The 19,749-nt window shown below is 40.1% G+C and overlaps 1 protein-coding gene across 4 annotated transcripts; it reads left to right on the top strand.

Moving 5' to 3' along the window:
* Positions 1 to 5,404: 5,404 nt before the first annotated feature.
* dohh (deoxyhypusine hydroxylase/monooxygenase) lies at positions 5,405 to 19,257 on the top strand. 4 transcript variants are annotated; one of them, XM_040129581.1, is made up of 6 exons: positions 5,405 to 5,537; positions 7,014 to 7,123; positions 8,310 to 8,477; positions 9,696 to 9,772; positions 17,021 to 17,276; positions 18,555 to 19,257. In XM_040129581.1, exons 2-6 carry the CDS (start codon positions 7,018 to 7,020, stop codon positions 18,863 to 18,865), a joined length of 918 nt encoding a protein of 305 aa, XP_039985515.1. In that variant the 5' UTR covers positions 5,405 to 5,537; positions 7,014 to 7,017; the 3' UTR covers positions 18,866 to 19,257. The 4 variants fall into 4 exon arrangements, with proteins under 4 accessions (XP_039985515.1, XP_039985514.1, XP_039985516.1 ...); XM_040129580.1 differs by having other exon boundaries at positions 5,436 to 5,568; XM_040129582.1 differs by having other exon boundaries at positions 5,439 to 5,564.
* The last annotated feature ends 492 nt before the right edge of the window (positions 19,258 to 19,749 follow it).

Below are 19,749 nucleotides of genomic sequence, written 5' to 3'. Positions count from 1 at the left end.
GTCATCTTTGCATATAGAAGGGATTGTCCATTCACCTACATTATACCACGTGAAAAGACAAAGAGTGAAGTGAAGAGTTAGGGTTTAAATACTGCAGTTGCTTGTTGAGTTGAGATGATCTGATGCAGTGCGCAAGTGGATTGGCAGGAGAAGGAACCGGAAGACCACACCCACCACACACACACACACACACACACACACACACACACACACAGACACACACACGCACACACACACACACACAGACAAAGTCCACCTAGTGGTGGAGCTTGGGTAAGAAGGAACTCTCATTCTTATGAGAAATGGTGGCAGAGAACAGCCAGCTCTCTCAATGACATTGTCGCTGGTGATTATCTAGCCTGATAGCAAGGGAAACAAGAGAAGACAGGTTAGTGGGATCATCTCAAGAATCCTTTAAGAAACACCCCCCCCGAGGAGCCTCATTGCAGCGTGAATTCAAAGCCAGAGTCCAAAACTCCACAGAATAGTCTGCCACACTTCTTTTCCCCTGGCAGAGATTTAGCCAACAGACATCATGACCAGATTTCCTACGTGGTCAGGATGATCAAAAACAGCTTTCATCCAAGAAACCAAATCCTCATATGAAAGAGTACTCACATATTGATTAGTGTCAACCCATGCCAGAGCTCTGCCCCATGACACTTCTATAACATAATCTACTTAAATTAGTCTGAAGGGAAAGTTAACAGCCGCTGATGGAATATCAGAGAGCACTTGAAAAGACAACCTTGACCTTTATCCCCAGCAAAGTTGTTCTGGGCCTGTAGCAGAGGAATCTCTCGGCACAAGAGGGACAGATGATGGAGAAGGTGAAGGCTGCTGGGGAGGCTGTTGAAGCTGGGGAATAGAGATGTTAGTAAAGAGAACTGGTTCTTCAGTTGAGTAATTTGAGTTACCATAGCCTGGCTATTGTCAGGAAGAGTCCGAAGGAGTTGCTCCTGTTGACCAAGAAGGATTCCTTGACTGCAGATAGCTCTTTAGATGTTGGTTTTATCCTGGTCTGAGTCTTTTATGGCCAGATCATTCTGTTAAGATCAATAAAGTTGTCGAACACAAAAGCAGAACCCAGACACACAGACATTTCCACAGTTCCAAAAGGTTGTTAATGGTAGAATTTATGTGAAGATGGTTTGGGGAATAAGCTGGAGTGGCTGGAGACTGGACAGGCAGCACAGCAGGTAACAGAGCCAAGGTTGTTGACAGAGGCTGGTTCTTTTGCTGGAGCTTGTAGACAAGACAGTGAGCTAAGCAAGGCAGGAAAACAGGAAGGCAGGCAGAGGTGAACCCAAGGCACAGAAAACAGAAAACACAAGATTACTCAGGCAAGGATACTAGGGGTTGGCCGAAGCATTGTGCCACATAAGTGAACGGACGATCAGCCAGTAAATAAATTCTAGCCAGTATTTATTTATTTATTTACTTATAGCAAATAAATAAATTTGTCTCCAGCTGTCTAGACATAGAATGTCTTTGCTGGTTTGGGAAGGAGGGTGATTAGTCCTTGCTTCATCATAGGTGACATGCCGCATTTGTCTTGAAATGTCTTAAATGCTTCAAACAGTGTTGAGATCTTTCCAAAAGTACCTATAGAATTATTTTCTTCATCCATCTGGTCCAGGAGCTTTTAACCAATAATCTAATTTGGATCTGTGGTTGGAAAGATCTTCCCAGGTGAAGCCTCATGTAATATGTGCACATGAAACATGGTTAAAATCACAGTGGTATTTTGTTACACAAGATTATACATTGAACAGTAATGACTGGGAAAAGGGGAAAGGTGGAGAGGTGGCAAAATTTGTGCAAAATGGGACAAAGGACAGTTTAAGCGGTAGAGGGAAAGAAGAAAGAATCAATAGTAATCAAAATATGGAGAGAAAATCACAGTTTAACAATAATCACTTATTGTGACCCTTGTAATAGGGTCTTTATGTACTGAATGCTGCAGGTGGACTCATACATGGGAAAATGGTATGGTGTTGGAACTTGTGGGAGAGACAATGATGCAAAGGGATTGGTTGTGGAGGAGTTCATTGTTGATAAGGGTCTTGTATGTAATAACAATGGTAAAGGAACAAGGTGTAACAATGGACAAACACTGAAAGTGTAATAGATCTTACACTAGTATCCAATGAAGTTTCAGGTATTAGCATATAGGGTGTGATGAACCAGTCACCACATGGTAGTGGTCACTACCCCATAGTAATAAGGATTGGTACAGAGATTTATTAAGACACATACTGGAGACAATACTGCGATAAAATTGGAAGAGAGACTTAGCTCTCAGACATATTGGAAATGGTCACAAAAATGAATAATGAAGTAATGAACAACTATGAAGTAGTGGTGTTGCATAATAATGACAAAAGTGCAACCAGTAGTTTGGAAAAGGCAGCAATTCTGGCAAAAAAGCACTTTTGAAGGTTCACAGTTCAGAAAATGTATCCCTAACAGCCGGACATGTAGGGACTATACCCTCCCACGATACCCAGGGGTAACAGAATGATGGGCCACAATAAGAAATCCCTGTATTTGCCCTCTGATCTGTTTGAGTTAAGGAGAATAATTTCAAATTCACAGTAAAGCTCACAAGGAAAAGGTAATATTTGTTATAGCATGTCAGCTCATATGAAGGACAGTGCACTTACAGTAATGTTAAGGTTGTTTAATTTAATTTGGACTCCAGGCAGGTTTAATTTGCTTCCATCAGCATGGAAGCAATCAGTTTCAGTACCAGGTAAAGACTATTGACTGCAGAGCTATTGTTTTAACATCTCAGTTAGGGAAAACTATGGAACTGATGAACAGATTCACATTTTTTAGTGAGTAAACATTAGTGCTCAACTTATTAAATTGGATTGAAGTACAATGGATTCAATTTTGTTTCTAGAATCAGAAACCAGGAAAGCCCAATACAGGAAAGAAATAATGATCTGTCACGGTTGGTGTATGGAGTACCGAAACGGGGACCTAAATGCAGACAGAGGGCGGGTAGGCAGGTGCAGTGGAGAAACTTTAATAATGAATATAGTCATGACAACAAAGGGTTACAAGCAAAGAGGCATAAAGGCTGGTACAAAAGCACTAGGCAGTCAAAGCAAAAGGAGCAGGCAAAAGTCAAAGTCCAAGAAGCAGGAAGTATAAAAAGACTAGAATGAGGCCTGGAATTCTACAGCTGGTGTTGCATGATATACAATCTGGCAACAGTTAACTGGAGATGGACCAGTATATATGCAGGGAGCTAATGAGGGAAACGGGAACTGGTCTATAGGTGGGTGGGAGAGGTCTGGTGATTGAAATGAGACGGGAGCCTGGGGAAGTGAGAATGTGGCTGAAGGGGACAAAGAGGTAAAATTGGCAAAATTGACAGGATCTGGGCAGGAATCGTGGCAGTGATTGCTGTCTTTTTCAATGTAGAAAAGGCATGTGACATGCTATGGAAAGGAGGACTCCTCATCAAACTAAATAAGCTAGTACATACATAACCCTGGCTCAACTCTCCAATCTTTGCCAAATCGTTCAGTCACCGCTGTGGTTCACACCTCCAGCCTGCTCCCATTTCCAGTCATGCCAAACTCCTTCCTTGTTGCCAGTCATCTTTCGAACTGTCACGCCTGCTCCTGCCCAGTTCCTGCATGTGGTTCATCATCAAAATCTGTTATCCGTGTGGATTATGGCCAATGCTCCATCAAATGATCAGCTCAACCCGCTCTGCTCAACCAAAATCTGAAAATCCCCACTCCTATTCCCCACTCATCTACTCCTCAAACAGCAACCTCCCAACTCCCGGATCTCTGAATAAAATCCTTTGTTACCCAGCTGCTGTCTCTGAGAGTGTGTTCTACATTTTGGGTGTAAAACTATTAGTCATAGGACATGGACAAAGAGGTTATGGACACACAGGGCTCACTCAAACACTTTAACAGATAGGCAAGCACCCAACTGTGGCTGGGGCACCTTTGGCTCAGGACGTAGAGCAGGTGGTTAAATAACCAGAAGGTCAGTCGTTCGATCCCTGGCTCCTCCAGTCCACATGTTGAAGTGTCCTTGGGCAAGATACTGAACCCCAGATTGCCCCCGATGTATCATCGGTGTGTGAGTATGTGTAGAAAATAGCACTGTTTGAATGTGTGTGTGAATGGGTCAGTCCATTTACCACCCATTTAACTGGATTATGCATACATTGTAGTTAACAGAAACAGTTAAGCAGCATGTACGTGAGTGTAATAGTTATAATGGACAAAGAAAGGACCTAGTAGTAGCACTAAAGGAAGCAAAAGTTGATATTACCTTAGGGCATCTGTTGGGAAGAGGCTCATGGAAAGTGATTAATGCTTTGATTAAATACTTAAAAGAGCTAGTATAGCAAAACAAAAATTTAGGTTTTCTTTTACTTTTTTCATTATTTACTGTTTAGTTTAGAATATTTGAAGAACTGCTACTACAGTTAGCTAAATATTTTCACAGATGGATCAAAAGAGCAAAATAATGAAAGATAAAACATGTGTGAGTAGGCATATACATCCAGAGTTTGAAAAAAGAATTGTTAAATGAATTTCAAAAAGTTTATCAGTGTCCACAGCAGAGCTAAGGGCAATAATCATCAGTCTTCAGTGGGTAGAAGAGGTTAAACCACTTCAAGTAGTGATTTGTTTAGATTCGCTAAACCACTAAATCCACAGTTTAAAAGCAGGACAAACAGTCAGAGAGGATGTTTTGATCGATGCGTGTATGATCTTACTAAACCTTAAACATCTGGGATTAGATGTCCATTTTAGTTGGATACCGGCTCATGTGGGTATTGAAGGAAATGAGGCTGCGGATTAACTGGCCAAACAAGCTCTATTTGTTTTGGGAGATTAGAAATTTAAAAAAAATATTTTATTCATCTCAGAATAATGGCATCTTGGCAGGAAATCTGGGATATTTATAGTAATGGCAGATATCGTGAAAATCAAATGAAGCAAATGTAGGAACGACAATATCCTTTTCTCTAGGCTAAGATTAGGACTCAATGCTACATTGATGCTACAAATGGAAAAGACAGCTTCAGATAAATGTGCAACTTGTAACTGTGGGGAGGCTGTGGAGCATATAGTGATATGGTTGTAGTGAAAGAGAAAGACTGAAGGATAGGATGATGGGTGTGGGTTGGATGGAGCATGGAGGTTGGAGATAAGGGACAAAGAGTCACAGGTTCAAAGGGCTTTATACAGATATTTAAAGGAAACAGGTCTAACACCCAGAAAAATAAACTCCTCGTAGAGGCATGGTATACATAGTACATAATACAGTAATTGTTCTCATCCAGTGTTCAAACCAGAAGGTGGCATCAATGCACCTAAAGCTGTTTTCCAACCTCCACTAAACTAAAACAAAAAACAAAAAAAAACGGAAGAAGAATTCTCCCGAAACTCCTGCCAGCGGAAGTTGCAGGACTCAAGCGCGTGCAGCGGCAGCAGCTGTCAGACCAAGACCCGGACCACCTCTGTGTTGGACAGCGCCTGAACTGTCTGAAGGTTAGGACGTCTTCTTCACCGCCGTGTGTTGGTATTTATGCATTCTGTATCGTATAGTTGGGGGGAATGCTGAGCCGCAGTTAGGTGAAGGTGGAACTGAGGAAGCTAACAGTTAGCCTCAGCCGGGTCAGCCTTTTATAACCACAGCCGGTTCCCCGTAGCGTGAAACGTGGCGTGTCACATAACGGGGCTACCCCTGTTACGTGAGCTAGAGCTGTGGGCGACTGACCGGATGAAACGATGAGTTCAATCTAACACATGTCCTTATCTGTATTCGGTGTTAGCCAGACTTGGCAGCTTCCCGAGCTCTCCCATTTAGCCAGGCCGAACTGGTAAGGACTTTGGTAGAGTTTTATTTCGGCGATGAACTCTCAAAATTCACAAAACTCTGAAACCTCCCATTTATCTTAAAATTTCCAGGGGCTGGGCGATAATTTAATACAATCTCTGAGCAAGCTGTAGCTAAAATGAACAGAATTCGTTATTTAAATTTTGATACCCAATACATGACGACTTTTGTCTGATGTAATGCTAACCGTGATACAGAGTAATTGCTTTCAGTATTAGTTTGATTACCTTATATGTTATTTTAAAAACACATTTGGCGTCACGATTGGATTGAAATATAAAAATATACTTATTAATATTATAATAGCTGCAGGTCTAAAATCCATTTGCATTGCCAGTTAAGTCACAGGCAAACTGGAGGTCTAGTTGATGTAAGTTTACAGGGCCAAAAGTGATGTCTTGTGACTCCTTATTTTGTATGATTACCTGCCAGTTACCCCCCAAAATGATGAAATTTACAATGATATGAGACATAGAAAATCAGCAAATATTTTCTTATAAGAGGTCTGCTACGTTTTATTCGATGGGTGACTTAAAGGATAAATCTTTAAAATTTTAAAAGAGGCCATGGGGAAATCATCAAATATCTTGTTTTGTTTGACCAACAGTCGAAAATCCAAATATTATCAATGTACTGACAATGTTGAGACGAGGAAAAAGCAGCAAATTTTGCACTTGTCAAATTTTGAGAAGCAATTTGAGCATGCTTCTCAAAATACTTTACTGTATGGACGTATATGTTCAGGCCAAAGAGTCTGCGCGGACTGTCCAAACTGTGAGTGCGCTGACTGTGCATTGGCTAGACAACTTAACTGGACACTTATTTTCTGCATTGTTTGTACAGTATATACTTTTCCCCACCGTGCCCCTTTTCTTGTTAAGTGCTTGCACACACTGTTACCTTTTTTTGACTTTTTACTCATGTTGTTCAGCCAAAGAGAACAAACAAAGGAGCACTTCTTGCTGTCAGGAGGTCACCATCATGTTTTCTAGTGCAGTAGTGTGCAGTGTGTCCACGTACCCATAGAAGCATCTTTGTGTATGTTGCCTGCAGTCCAAGTCCATCCATGGGTAAAAAGAAACCATTAACTGGCCTTAATACATGCAGCTGTCTGTCTTCTTGTCTAGTGGTATGGCCAGTGTCGAGCAGGTTGCAGCAGTCGGACAGGTTCTGGTGGACCCAGGACTGGACCTGACACGGCGATTCAGAGCCTTATTCACCCTGAAGAACCTGGGAGGTAAAACATGACCACAAAACATCTACACATCCAATAACAGTTTTGAAAAATAAGAAATGATTTAAACGACAAATGGACTTTGGCATAAGTCACAGCAAGCCAAATGCCCAATTTCAGCCATTGCTCATTATTGGCAAAGTAACCTTTTTTTTCTAAGACTATTTTTATAATAAAATTTAAATACAATGTCGGCCACAGTTATTTATTGGCCTAGTCCATTGGCCTTCACAATTTTTCTTTTTCCATTAATATGCAAACCATTTTTATCACCTCACCTTAGTTAGTTAGGAGGTAGCACAAGTTGCAGTTACAACCCCGTCTAAGGAAATTGGAGTGTACCATAAAGGTTAAAATTTCATTCCTTCCTTGGTCCCGAAACCCAAGTCTGAACACTGAATTTCAATTAAAGTGAAATGTATTGTTATAAAAGGTGAAATTGTGACAGACTGAAGTATTACAATTCAGGCTGAGCCAAGCCCAGAGCAACAAAAAAGGATTGGTTAGTTTTTGTTTAGCGAGTGATATTTTATTTAGTTTTCTGAAATACTAATAACAGCACAAAAAAAATAAAAATAAAACACATAAATCATATTAGATAAGTCTACAAAAATTGACAGAAAATAATATAAATATAGCAATATGTAAAGTAAGTAAATTAAAGTAAATTGAATTATTAAACAAATTTGGACAGTCAGTTCTCATCAGTTTTATCAGTTACAGTTTTGAGGAGTTGCAAAAACATTCTTTTCAACATTTTAAGCAAGATTAGTGTATGATTTACGTTTTGTACAATTTTAGAGTGGAAACAAAGAAAATTGGATAGGATTACTAGAAAGGCTTAGAAACTAGAAACCCCCGTTTGACTGCAAAAGATTTAGCAGAGTCTGGAGTGGTGGTGCACTGTTCTACTGTGCAGCGACACCTGCACAAATATGACCTTCATGGAGGAGTCATCAGAAGAAAACCTTTCCTGCGTCCTCACCATTAAATTCAGCGTCAGAAGTTTTTGTAGAGGAACATCTAAAGGAGAAAAAAATGAATTATTTTTTATTTTAGCTTAAGGCTGCAGCATAACAAAATGTGAAAAAAGTGAAGGGGTCAGAATCCTTTCTGAATGCACTGTACTAAGTTTGGACCTAGTCTTATGCACTGTGTGAGCTGATTTAAGCTGTAACCTGTGTGTCAGGTGCTGAAGCTATAGAATGGATCAGTAAGGCCTTCACTGATGAGTCTGCCCTGCTGAAGCATGAGCTCGCCTACTGCCTGGGACAGATGCAGGACAGACAGGCCATACCCACTTTGACTGCTGTTCTCAAAGACACACAGCAAGAACCAATGGTTAGGCATGAAGCAGGTAAACATGCACACACGCACACATTATGGGGGGTGAAAAGAGTTTGTTCATTACCAAACACGTACATTTGGTACATTTGTGTGTAATAAAAGTAAACATGCATGACATGCTCATGCTTTGTGCAATGCCCCTGCCACACTGCAAATATAAACCTTTGTTTGCCTCTTTATCTTTTTACATCAAAACACATACATGCATATGCACATCCTCGTGATTCTTTGAACATACACAGACAAATGTATGCACACGTTTGACTGAACACTTTGGATCAGGAGGTTGGTGGTTTGTTTCCTGCACAGGCCGTTATTTAATCAAATAAATGTTTGATTCCAGCTTCAGTCTTTTTCACAGACTGTCAATGCAATATGGCTGTCACCTAAAAGTCGCTGAGTGGATGCATCAGTCAAGAGGACCCCTCATTCCACTCCCCCCTCACTTTTTTTTTTTAACTTTCTCATAATGGAGCAATGCAGGAGCAGAAGTGTTGCAGGCTGTAAACTTTACAAAGCGAGTCTTGTCTTAAAATGTCAAAGCCACAAAACCAACTTCGATGGAAATAGAAAGGCATGATCACGGCAGTGCAAGTCGTTTACGTTTGTCTGCTCAGATACTCTCAGCTCTGCTGGGCTGCTGACGGCGCTGTCAGCAGCCCAGCAGGATTGACACTCCACAGTGCAGTAGGATTTCATAACGGAGCTAGAGCCAAAGACGCCGTCTTTTTACTTTCTCTGAGTGAATGGAAATCTAATGTGTTCACATCCCAGATGATGAACAAAGACATTAAAAGGTAGGTTTTTAAGAAAAGCATGAGTCATGGGCGGAGTATGGTGTGGGGCGGCTGCTCTGCTGTGCATTCCACAAATTAATACGCGCACTAAAACGCACCTGCTAAAAGTACATGTGCGTTTGTGCACTTGTTCACTTTATACACAGTAGTGAGCTGACCCTCCAGTCCTCCATACGCATGCTAAAATGACCTTCTTGATACAAGACAGACAGCCTTTGTTAGCAACAAAAATGTTTAGATGATTACAGTTCATTGGAAATGTGTGTGGATGTAACAGCACATTATTAGGTAACATACATATACATATATACGTAGTTACTCCTCAGTACTGAGGAACTTGTACATTATATCTGAGCCGCGTGAAAACTAGAAGCAACAGTGCTGCATCTGTGTCTACCTGTCCGTCACTCTGACACTGTCTCTGTTTGTAGGGGAGGCTCTGGGAGCAATTGGTGATCCTGTGGTTCTGGACCTACTGAAAGAGTACAGTCAGGATCCTGTCATTGAGGTAGGAACATAACACTTAGCCAGTAACTACCAATAAATTCCTAGAACACTGGATCATATTCCTATTTAGACTGCATAAAGTAAACATGCAAAGGAAGACTATAATCTGGGCTGGTATTTTTTATGGAGTCATTTAAAAGGGCACAATTTAATTTTAAGCCAGCTAAACTTGTTTCTTTAGTATTTTGTATACTATGACAGTATTGATTAACCGATTAAAGGAAATAAAAACACGGCTAAGGCAGCTTTCTGTAACCAAACACTTGGTTAGTGCTGAAGGCTGATGAGAGACGGCTGGAGAGTGGTGTTCCTGAAACCAGCTTTGAGAGAGCCCAAGTATTGCAGACACCAGCATGCAAGGCATGGTAATGCTGGTCTCGCATTCGGGGACAACTTTTTGAATCTATGTTACACCTAATGTGCAAAATTGTCCTTTTCACATCCTATCAGTGCACACTCTGGAAAAGCAGGATGCAGAGGCTGCATTACAAGATGCAGTCCATTTGTCGGTTCACATCTCTGGACAAATCAGCCTGTTTTTGTCTTTTACCCAGAATTAAAATTAAAATAGAAAATGACAAATAGATTATCATTTTATCACTCAGGATAATTATCACAAAATTAAATGTTAAATAGGAAAAGGAAACTGAAAAAAGATGTTGAATTATTGAAATGACAATAGTGAACTGGCATTTTTGAAAATGTGAAGTGAAATTTAAAAGTCTATAATTGAGAAAAGAAAAGCTTAAAAGATGAAAAATGCTGAAATTGAAAACGTAAATTGAACTACTCAAACTGAAAAATGAGAGGCTTAAATTGAGTGAGCAGGTGCAATCTCAGACATCTTTTCCCTCAAATCAAACCTGTTTTGTGCTAAACTAATTAGCTCAACATGCAAGTCTGTGTCCAATAGGCAACTACACCACTTGCAGGATTAAACCACTGTGAAAGTACCTTTAGCTGCACTAACGGCCCCTAGATGCTGGCTGCAGAAAATCTTTGCCTTTCCTGTGAAAATTGATCGCCAATTGACAGTTCGCTCGCCCGCTGATCTCCTCGGCTGCTGTACTCCTACTGACTCAGAGTTCTAGAGCTTTTGTGTTTTTGAATAAACAGTAGATTGTTTCCAGAAAGAGAGCGCTACTGTTGTCATGGTTAGAGTTAAACTAACAAGACCCTCAAAGGATGCTGTAACACAAAGTTTTGGCAAGTTTAATGGTACTTGATTATGATACCTGTCCTGTTAACACACTTTAGCTAATGTAGCTAACCTGAGCCTTTGTTCTGCATATATAATGTTAGTACATTAGCATTAGGCTGCGGTCAACCAGCTAGCCTGTTAACCAGAAGGCCGATTCTGTCAGTGGTATGTGGATTCCAATTCTTTGTATTTTTGTACATAGTGAAGAGGGCATTACTTTCATCAAACACAAACTTATTCCTTAACGTTTAGCTTGTAGCTGCAGTTACTCGGTCCAGTTTTTGCTGCAGCTGTGTCAATGCCCATTCAACAATAGCTTGCTAGTCTCTTGTAATAAGTCATGTTGTAGGGTGTATGTAATGATTTTGTTTGTATCCACACCTCTCTGGCACGGTCTTAACGGTATTTATACAAGTACTGTAACTGTAATGTCACTTTTGAGTTTATTGAAAATGACAAAATGAAACCTGATAACTTTATTTAAACGCTGCTTATCATAACCAATTCTGTTTCGTGTAGTTTAAAATTACATTACGATAATAAGGTTGTAAGATACAGTTACTATTCAACTACTAAGTCTGTCTACTACTAAGACTGACCAGTGTTTTCAGTAGGCTAGTCCTCAGTCCGACAGAGTGGGGGTTGTTTGCAGATTGTCAAAGGCAACACTCTGCACTCCCTGCTACAGCCATCTTTAGAAACCGTCCATCGGCTGGACATGGGGATGGCACTGGACACACACTCCAAAGGTGAAGCACTGTTTGCGGCGGAAGCCATGCCATGGTTGTCTTTATCGATAACATCCAGTGTCTGTCTTAATAAAGCAGCAATAGCCAATATGCCATTCTTCAAAACTTTTAGGCTCTGTGGTCAGACTCTCCCCCTGGTGTCCAAACAGCAACTCCTCTCCCAGACAGCTGCAGGACCCACCCACTACTCTTCAGGCCACGCCTCCTAATTTACATACCGCTTGAGAAACAAAAAATGCCAAATGAAAAAGTGAAGGGGGAAGGAGAAAAATGAGGAAAAAATACAAAAAGACAACTTTGCTCCTTTTTTTTTTTTTTTTCAATATATAAATAAATTTCACCTAACATTTTCAGTTGCCATTTCAATTTCCCATTTCCTTTTTCCGTTCACTAAAATGAAAACTGCTTTCTTTTTTTCTTTACGACATTGTAGCTACATGAACATATTTACAGAAAAGCCCTCAGCAACACTCGGATAGTGGCCACACCGAAAATTTCATGCACAGACATGTCACTGTACATAGTGACAGAATCTGTGAGTGTGTGGCTAATGTCAAGCATTTTTAATCTGTGAGGATTCTCTTTTGAACAGCAGGGGTGCAATGTGGTGCTGCTAGGAGTGAGTTCTGGGTAACTGCCTCTGGGACCAGAATAACATAGCCAGATCGCTTAGTTGGAGGTCCTCTTAACCAATCAAGAGTTTGATTTTGTAATGCGGCCAAGTCATATACATTAATTAGCATCTTAACAGCTCAGCTGGCGAAACTGCACATGATAAACTTTCAACTCTTAAAACCTCGTAAGACTGGTAAGCAAGCTTTAATCAAAGCTGCAAAGAGCATTTACAGGTTCCAAGCACAACATGTGACATTCATGCATTAAACAAATTTTCAGGCACCAGTATCATGTGTGAACAGAGTTTATAAGTAACAGTAAAGAGAGCGTGGAGGATGATGCATAACAAAGTTCCCAGACCACATTCAAACCATAGATCTTGCGATGTATGGTTGGTGCCTTACCCCCTAGACTACCAGGGCTCACCCAGAACTGGGTCTCTTTTGTTTTCATAGGCTGAGTGATAAATACAATGGTCTATGAGAAGTAATGCAGTGAAAAGTTTGAATGCTCACCAAAATTTGAAATGTAAAGATAAAACTCTAAAATAATTCACACTTGATTGTTGCCAACACAGAAGTTTTCTCTGATATTTTCATAAAGTTTGATCAAACATTTGGCAAGTTAGGACATGTTGTTCATACAGAATATATTACACAAACAATTATTGTCACTGTGCCCTCCATTTCGGGCATATCTCGAAACTTGTTACACCATTTCATCTCAAGAATCTGACCAATAAATGAATCAATATTGGTAGCATCATCTACTTGGATATGATTGTAGATCATGTCCAGTGAATTTCAGAGAAAACTTCCAGTCAGTTATGAGATCTAATCTTTTTGAGCTTTTATTGCCAAGTGACCCTAGAATTTACAGCATGTTCACTTCAGAACTACCCTGTTAACATGTACAGAGTATGGGTATGGTAACTCCAAGCAAACTTGATTAATTGGAGTTTATGTAAAATGGTCTACATAATCAGGACCTAAAATATGAATTGCAGGAAACCAGAGCAGCATATGATAATACATAATATATAATAAATATGTAGATATGTGATACATAATCATGTTTAAACCACAGGTCCAATGTGAGCTGAAAGACTTAAACTTTCTTAGTCATTATTTCTTGCTTTTGGGCTTCAGTTATGCGTTATGAAATGCGTCTCTCCCCCCACGCAATGCACACTTTCTTTTTACTCTTGCTTCACCTGGAAACGTTATATTATTGAAAGCTATGCTCGTAAAATAGCTCATCAACTTCCCAGTGAAAACAATGTTAGTGCAACAAAGAAGATATTTTTGTTCCATATAAAGCTGTTGCCTCTATCTGTACAGTTTTGTGATCTGTCTTTAAATAAGAAAAATTATGTCCACAGACACAACTCTGAGTGACAGATAAATGAAGGTCAATTCTCACAATTAGTTAATTATCACATAAAATATGATGAAGTATTAATATGTCAAACATGAATAGATCAAGATATTTACAGTTAGGTCCATAGGTATTTGGACAGTGACACAATTTTCCTAACTGTGCCTCTGTACTCCACCACAATGGATCTGAAACAAAGCCATCAAGATGTGATTGAAGTGTAGACTTTCAGCTTTAATTCAAGGAGTTTAACAAAAATATCACATGAAATGTTTAGAAATTACAGCCATTTTTATACATAGCCCCTCTCTTTCAGGGGCTCAAAAGTAATCGGATAGACTAACCTAATTATAAATATAAGGATTTTTTTAATACTTGGATGAAGATCCTTTGCAGTCAGTGACTGCCTGAAGTCTGGAACCCATGGACATCACCAAATGCTGAGTTTCTTACCTTGAGGTGCTTTGCCAGATGTATGAATGGCAGATGGATGGATAGATAGTTACACCATTGGTCAGCCAAATGCTGCGTGACTGGGTGCTGACATTACACTTTTGGTCAACTGGCAGTGTTGGAGTTTCCCTATTGGGTGATGTGCTTTCGAAATTGCAAACTTAGAGCCGTTGTCGCTAGATTTACTGACTTTTCGCACCCTTTTAGCAAGTTTTATTCATAAGAGCACCTAGCGACAAAGATTAATGACTTTCTGGGCAAACCTTAGGTACTTTATGTAGAAGAGAGTCACCAGTATTTCCCAGCATGTGCGAGGTCGGGCTTTCCCTCTGCAGGCACCAATCTCTATGCGTTTTATTCAACTGACCACATGGCAGCTGACACAGAGCTTCTAACATTCATTCTGACTGATCATTTTACAATTAAATGTAGTCAAAATCACAGCACAACCTGTGTGTAACTTACGTGTCTGGTGATTTTGTCAGACGACATTGTGGTTATTAAATCAAGATTTTAGCAGTTCAGAGCAGCAGCTTGGAAATGGCTTGGAAGTTACCGCTGGTTAACATGTTGTCTTAATGGGCCACGTTATAGTCTCTATTTCATACTTGTTCCTTTGTCTGACAACAGAAACAGAAAAACATGTAAATGAGAAAAGCTTTATCGGGAAGTCATTTGTGTTAAATAACTGTATATGTGAGCACAGAGAGTAGGAGAGAAGCAAACAGATAAAGGGCGGTCCAGCCATAGACTAGGTTTTGACCTAGTCACGTTTGTGGGACTTTCTACCCTCAGTTTTGTCTTCAGGAAGTGAACAACAGGCTCAGTTGGGTTGAGGTCAGGTGACTGACTTGGCCATTGAAGAATATTCCATTTCTTTGCCTTGAGAAGCTCTTGGGTTGCTTTCGCAGTATGTTTTGGGTCATTATCCATCTGTACTGTGAAGCACCATCAGTTTTGCAGCATTTGGCTGAATCTGAGCAGATAGTAAAGAACTTTACACTGCAGAGTTCATCCTGCTACTTGTATCAGTCACATCATCAATAAACACCAGTGAATTCCGCGATCATCAACTTTAGTCGACTTCTGTGGTGTTCCAGGCCTTTTGGTGTTGCTGAGCTCACCAGTACATTCCTTCTTTTTAAGAATCTACCAAATTGTTGATTAGGCCACTCCTAAAGTTTCTGCCATCTCTTTGATAGGTTTGTTTTGTTTTTTCAGCCTAATGACGGCCTCCTTCATTTACATCAACACCTCTTTGGACCGCATATGGAGAGTTCCCATGAACAACGACCAAATGCAAATTCAACACTTGGAATCAGCTCCAGACTTTTTATCTGCTTCATTTGTCATCTAATAAGGAGGGAACAGGCCACACCTGACCATGAAACTGATTGTCAGTCAATTGTCCAATTACTTTTGAGCCTCTGAAAATGAGGGGCTATGTATAAGAATGGCTCTAATTTCTAAATCATTAATGTGATATTTCTGTTAAACCCCTTGAATTAAAGCTGAAAGTCTAAACACAATCACATTTTGATGGCTTCGTTTCAAATCAATTGTGGTGGTTTACAGAGGCAAAGTTAAGAAAATTGTGTCACTGTTAAAATACTTATGTTCCTAACTGTATATCAATTTTCAAGTGGGTTCAACACATTCTGAACCAGACCACAGCAAAAACAGCAGAGGGATGCGTGAGTCACTCCAGTTACCTCCAGAGTCCAGGGGTTTTTGACATAATAGTAGACCACCTGCTGTGAGCGCTGGTAGCCGTGGCACTGCTGCTGTGCTCATGCATTGCAACACATAGTTGTTCGTTAATCAGGTTACTGGGGTTTGAAAAACAACTACCACTCCTCGCAGGAGGGGAGACCGAATACAGTCGGTCACCAAACAAACTTCATTTTCAGATACTGTGTTGAAAAACTAAGCACATACAGCAGATTATTCTGTACAGGCATTTCCAGCAGTGTTTTAAAACAAACTATATTTGTTTTATGGGTGGTATACTGTACTTAGACTGGGTAACATGGTTGAGATCAATATGACAACATTAATCGGAATATGTAGGTATGTACCATTACATGGTAAGTATGTGCAAAATCTTGTAAAATAATCAAATTGATTTACAGTGCATGAACCATGTGCCACTGTTATGCTTAACATCAGAAAAAAAACACTGTGTAAAACAGTACATATTTCATAATTTAGTTGTTTGTTACAATTTAATTTTAATTTATTGATTTTGGTAGCAGAAGCATATAAAGTGATAACTTGACCTAACTCATATCATCACAGTAAACTTCAAGTGACAGTTATAAGATGATATTGAATTACTATTAATTCCTGCTGTATACTATACTAAATAAATTTTGGAATTATTGTGTTTAATTTATTATTGTTACTTTTCATGCATAGTCACAGAATGTTTGGTCATTAAAACTGGTTTAAAGTCATTGAAAAGACATGGAAGTCCACCAGCCAAAATGTGTAGGAACCCTAATGATAATAGTAATATGCATAATTCCAAGATGTTTCCTACACCTTTGCTGTTTAGAACCCTAATTAAAATCACAGCTTATATATGATTTCTCCTGAAATCACAATTTTGATTTAAAAACAGTTCAGAATATTGCTGTACCAATATATAACCAAAAGTATATCATCTCACACATTCCTACCATCCCTCAACAAACACTATTTGTGTTTCTCTCCTCCATTGGGTTGTGTTGTAACTTTGCTTGAGTCTTGAGTCCCCCATGACAACAAAGACTCATGTCTGAAAGTTGAATACGAAATGACATATGTGGCGTGAAACCTGTTGTAAATGTCATGTCCCCCTCCCTCCCTGCAGGTTGCAGAAACGTGTCAGTTGGCTGTTCGTCGGTTGGAGTGGCTGCAGAGTGGAGGAGAGAAACAGTTGGAAGATGGAAGTACAGATAAGAACCCCTACTGCTCTGTAGATCCGGCCCCTCCAGCAGTGAGCAAGAGTGTGTCAGAGCTGCGCTCCATCCTGTTGGATGAGAGTCTGCCACTCTTTGAACGCTACCGCGCTATGTTTGCCCTGCGTAACCTGGGCAATGAGGAGGCTGTCCTGGCACTGGGAGATGGTAGGATAAAACACTGTGGCTTTCTGTTTCATCTGTGTATCACTGCAGTCAGTATTCAACACTACACAAGTGTAACTTAAGACCTGATAACATTTGGTCATTTTCAGGTTTTGACCTCAGTTTTAAGCGTTCTCTGTGAATTGAAACATCTGTATAATCATCAACCTTTGAAACTGTTTTAGTGTGAAATGGAAAAAAAAAAACAAGGCTGGTCGTCTTTGCTGAGAAGGTAGCACAGCATTTTAGAGAGATTTAATTTTTTTTTTTCACACAACATTGACAATTAATCCCATCATACTCTGCGTTATGGTCCTGGGTCATGTGTGGGTCGCACAAATCACAGCATGTCAATGTACTCCCCAAAATAAATACATTTTACTTTATAACCATGCATGTGTTCAGCCTACGATTCACAAGTGGAATGAGCATGTAAAAAATTTTGTCATGATTAATTTTGTCTTGAAGTTTTCACCTGAAATTGTGAAAATTGTGGGGGTGTCTTTGTGCAGTTCATAATTCAGTAGGAAGCAGATAACAAAAGTATGAATTAAGTTTAGCGCTAGACTGATAAATTGGGTAGACGATATATTAGCCGGTATTAGCTTACTGCAGATACATCGCAGCGGTGTGCGTGTCGGCCACTGAGTAACAAGGAAATGCAGTACAGAAATGTCAAACGAGGCTTGCGGCCATTTAGAAACATCAGTCTGTGATGTAGTTTGTCCACCAGAGAGCACTTACAAGATAATTTTTACACTGAAATCTCCCACTCAATATGTATCATCAAAAAAAAAAAAAGATTAAAAAAAATCCAAGGGATTTGTATGTAGTTATCAGATTTTTTTAAAACTCTCAAATATCGATATCTGTATCGGTTTCAGTCGAATGCAGTATGGCTCAGTCTATGATTAGGTTTTAGGCACTGATGTGTCTCAGATTGAACAAGGGGCCCTATTGAATCGATGTTTTGCGTCATGATTCCAAGGGAATGCATGACAATGATATCGCATCACCAACAGAAGTCTGATGTAGGCGAGGTAATGACCAAACGATGACCACATATTGACTGAAGATACCTGCTGCTTTTTTAGTTTCTTCGTAAATGTTTTTAGCCATTTTGATCTATGCATCCATTTTCATGCATGCTAGTAGGCTATCCGAGTTATATAGTTTGTGTCATTTATGGGAGATGATGTTTATATTTCCCATAAGTAACCTGGTAATTCATTTACATTCAATACATAATGCCTAGTCTACCTGTGACATTGTTGTCCCCAGGCCTGCAGTGCTCGAGTGCTCTGTTCCGTCATGAGATCGGGTATGTCCTGGGTCAGATACAGCATCCGGCAGCAGTCCCAGCCCTGTGTGCAGCTCTGGAGCATTGCGGTGAGAACCCCATGGTCCGGCATGAGGCGGCAGAGGCTCTTGGCTCGATCGGGAAAGAAGACTGTCTGGCTGTGCTGCAGCGTTATCGTGGAGACAGAGAACGTGTTGTCAAGGAGAGTTGTGTGGTTGCTCTGGATATGCTGGAGTATGAAAACAGTGACCAGTTCCAGTATGCAGATGAACTGGTCAGGTTACAGGGTTAAAGGTCAATGCAACGACTACTGTTGCTTTCACTCAAATCTTTTTTTTTTTTTTAAACTTTTTCTCTCTGTACTATTTTAATACCTTATACAGCAGAGACACCTGGACAACTCAATGCTATGTCTATAAAACTACTGGATTCTCTGGGATGAAGCTTAACAGTATGAAGACACACTGCACATAAAATCAAAAATGAAACTGTAAAAGCTCCAACAAACCAGTCGGGAGTTGGCGGGCTGCAAGAGCGAGCTCCTAGCTGTGTGGTGCATGGATGTTGCTGCGTAGAGGGACAAGGAAGAGCAGAGTCCTCTGTGTTATTTCCCCCTCCAAAATACCACTGCTTTCACATGCAGCAAATTGCTGCAATAGTGGGGGTTTCTTGTTGTGTTTTTTTTTTTTTCAGCAGTATATTTAATACATGCCATATTTGCAGTTTGTGTTTTTCTGTTGTGTGTAAGTGGTCAAGGCTGATGTCACAGCTCACCTGGAAGCGTTTTTTATTCTTTTCCTCTAGACAATATACTTCTTTTCTGCTGGAGGTTAAGGCCTGACAGACTGAAGTGATGATTTAGGGCTTTTCCTCTGAAATGTTTCTTTGTTCTTTCTGATGTTTTGTTATTTTTTTTGTCTGTTTGTTTGGAGCCATACACGATCCTACAGTCCAATTAGAATGGTTACGAGACAGTGCACTGGTTCTGAATTGGATGTGATCCAGGCTGCACAATAGTGTGATCAGGCCTGATGTCAGCTCATTCTGCTGTAACTAATTAAGACAAGCCAAAGATCCATCTGCTTCTCTGTTGTGGATTTACAGTATGTTGGGAGATACATAGCCGCCATTGTAGGAAGAGTTCATTCCAAACTCTACTCTGCTACAGAGATTAGC

This window comes from Xiphias gladius, chromosome 6 (genome assembly GCF_016859285.1).
Source record: "Xiphias gladius isolate SHS-SW01 ecotype Sanya breed wild chromosome 6, ASM1685928v1, whole genome shotgun sequence".
In the NCBI taxonomy this organism is placed as follows: domain Eukaryota; kingdom Metazoa; phylum Chordata; class Actinopteri; order Istiophoriformes; family Xiphiidae; genus Xiphias; species Xiphias gladius.
Note: the sequence above shows the minus strand (reverse complement) of the source record. Positions and strands in the feature narration are given on the sequence as shown.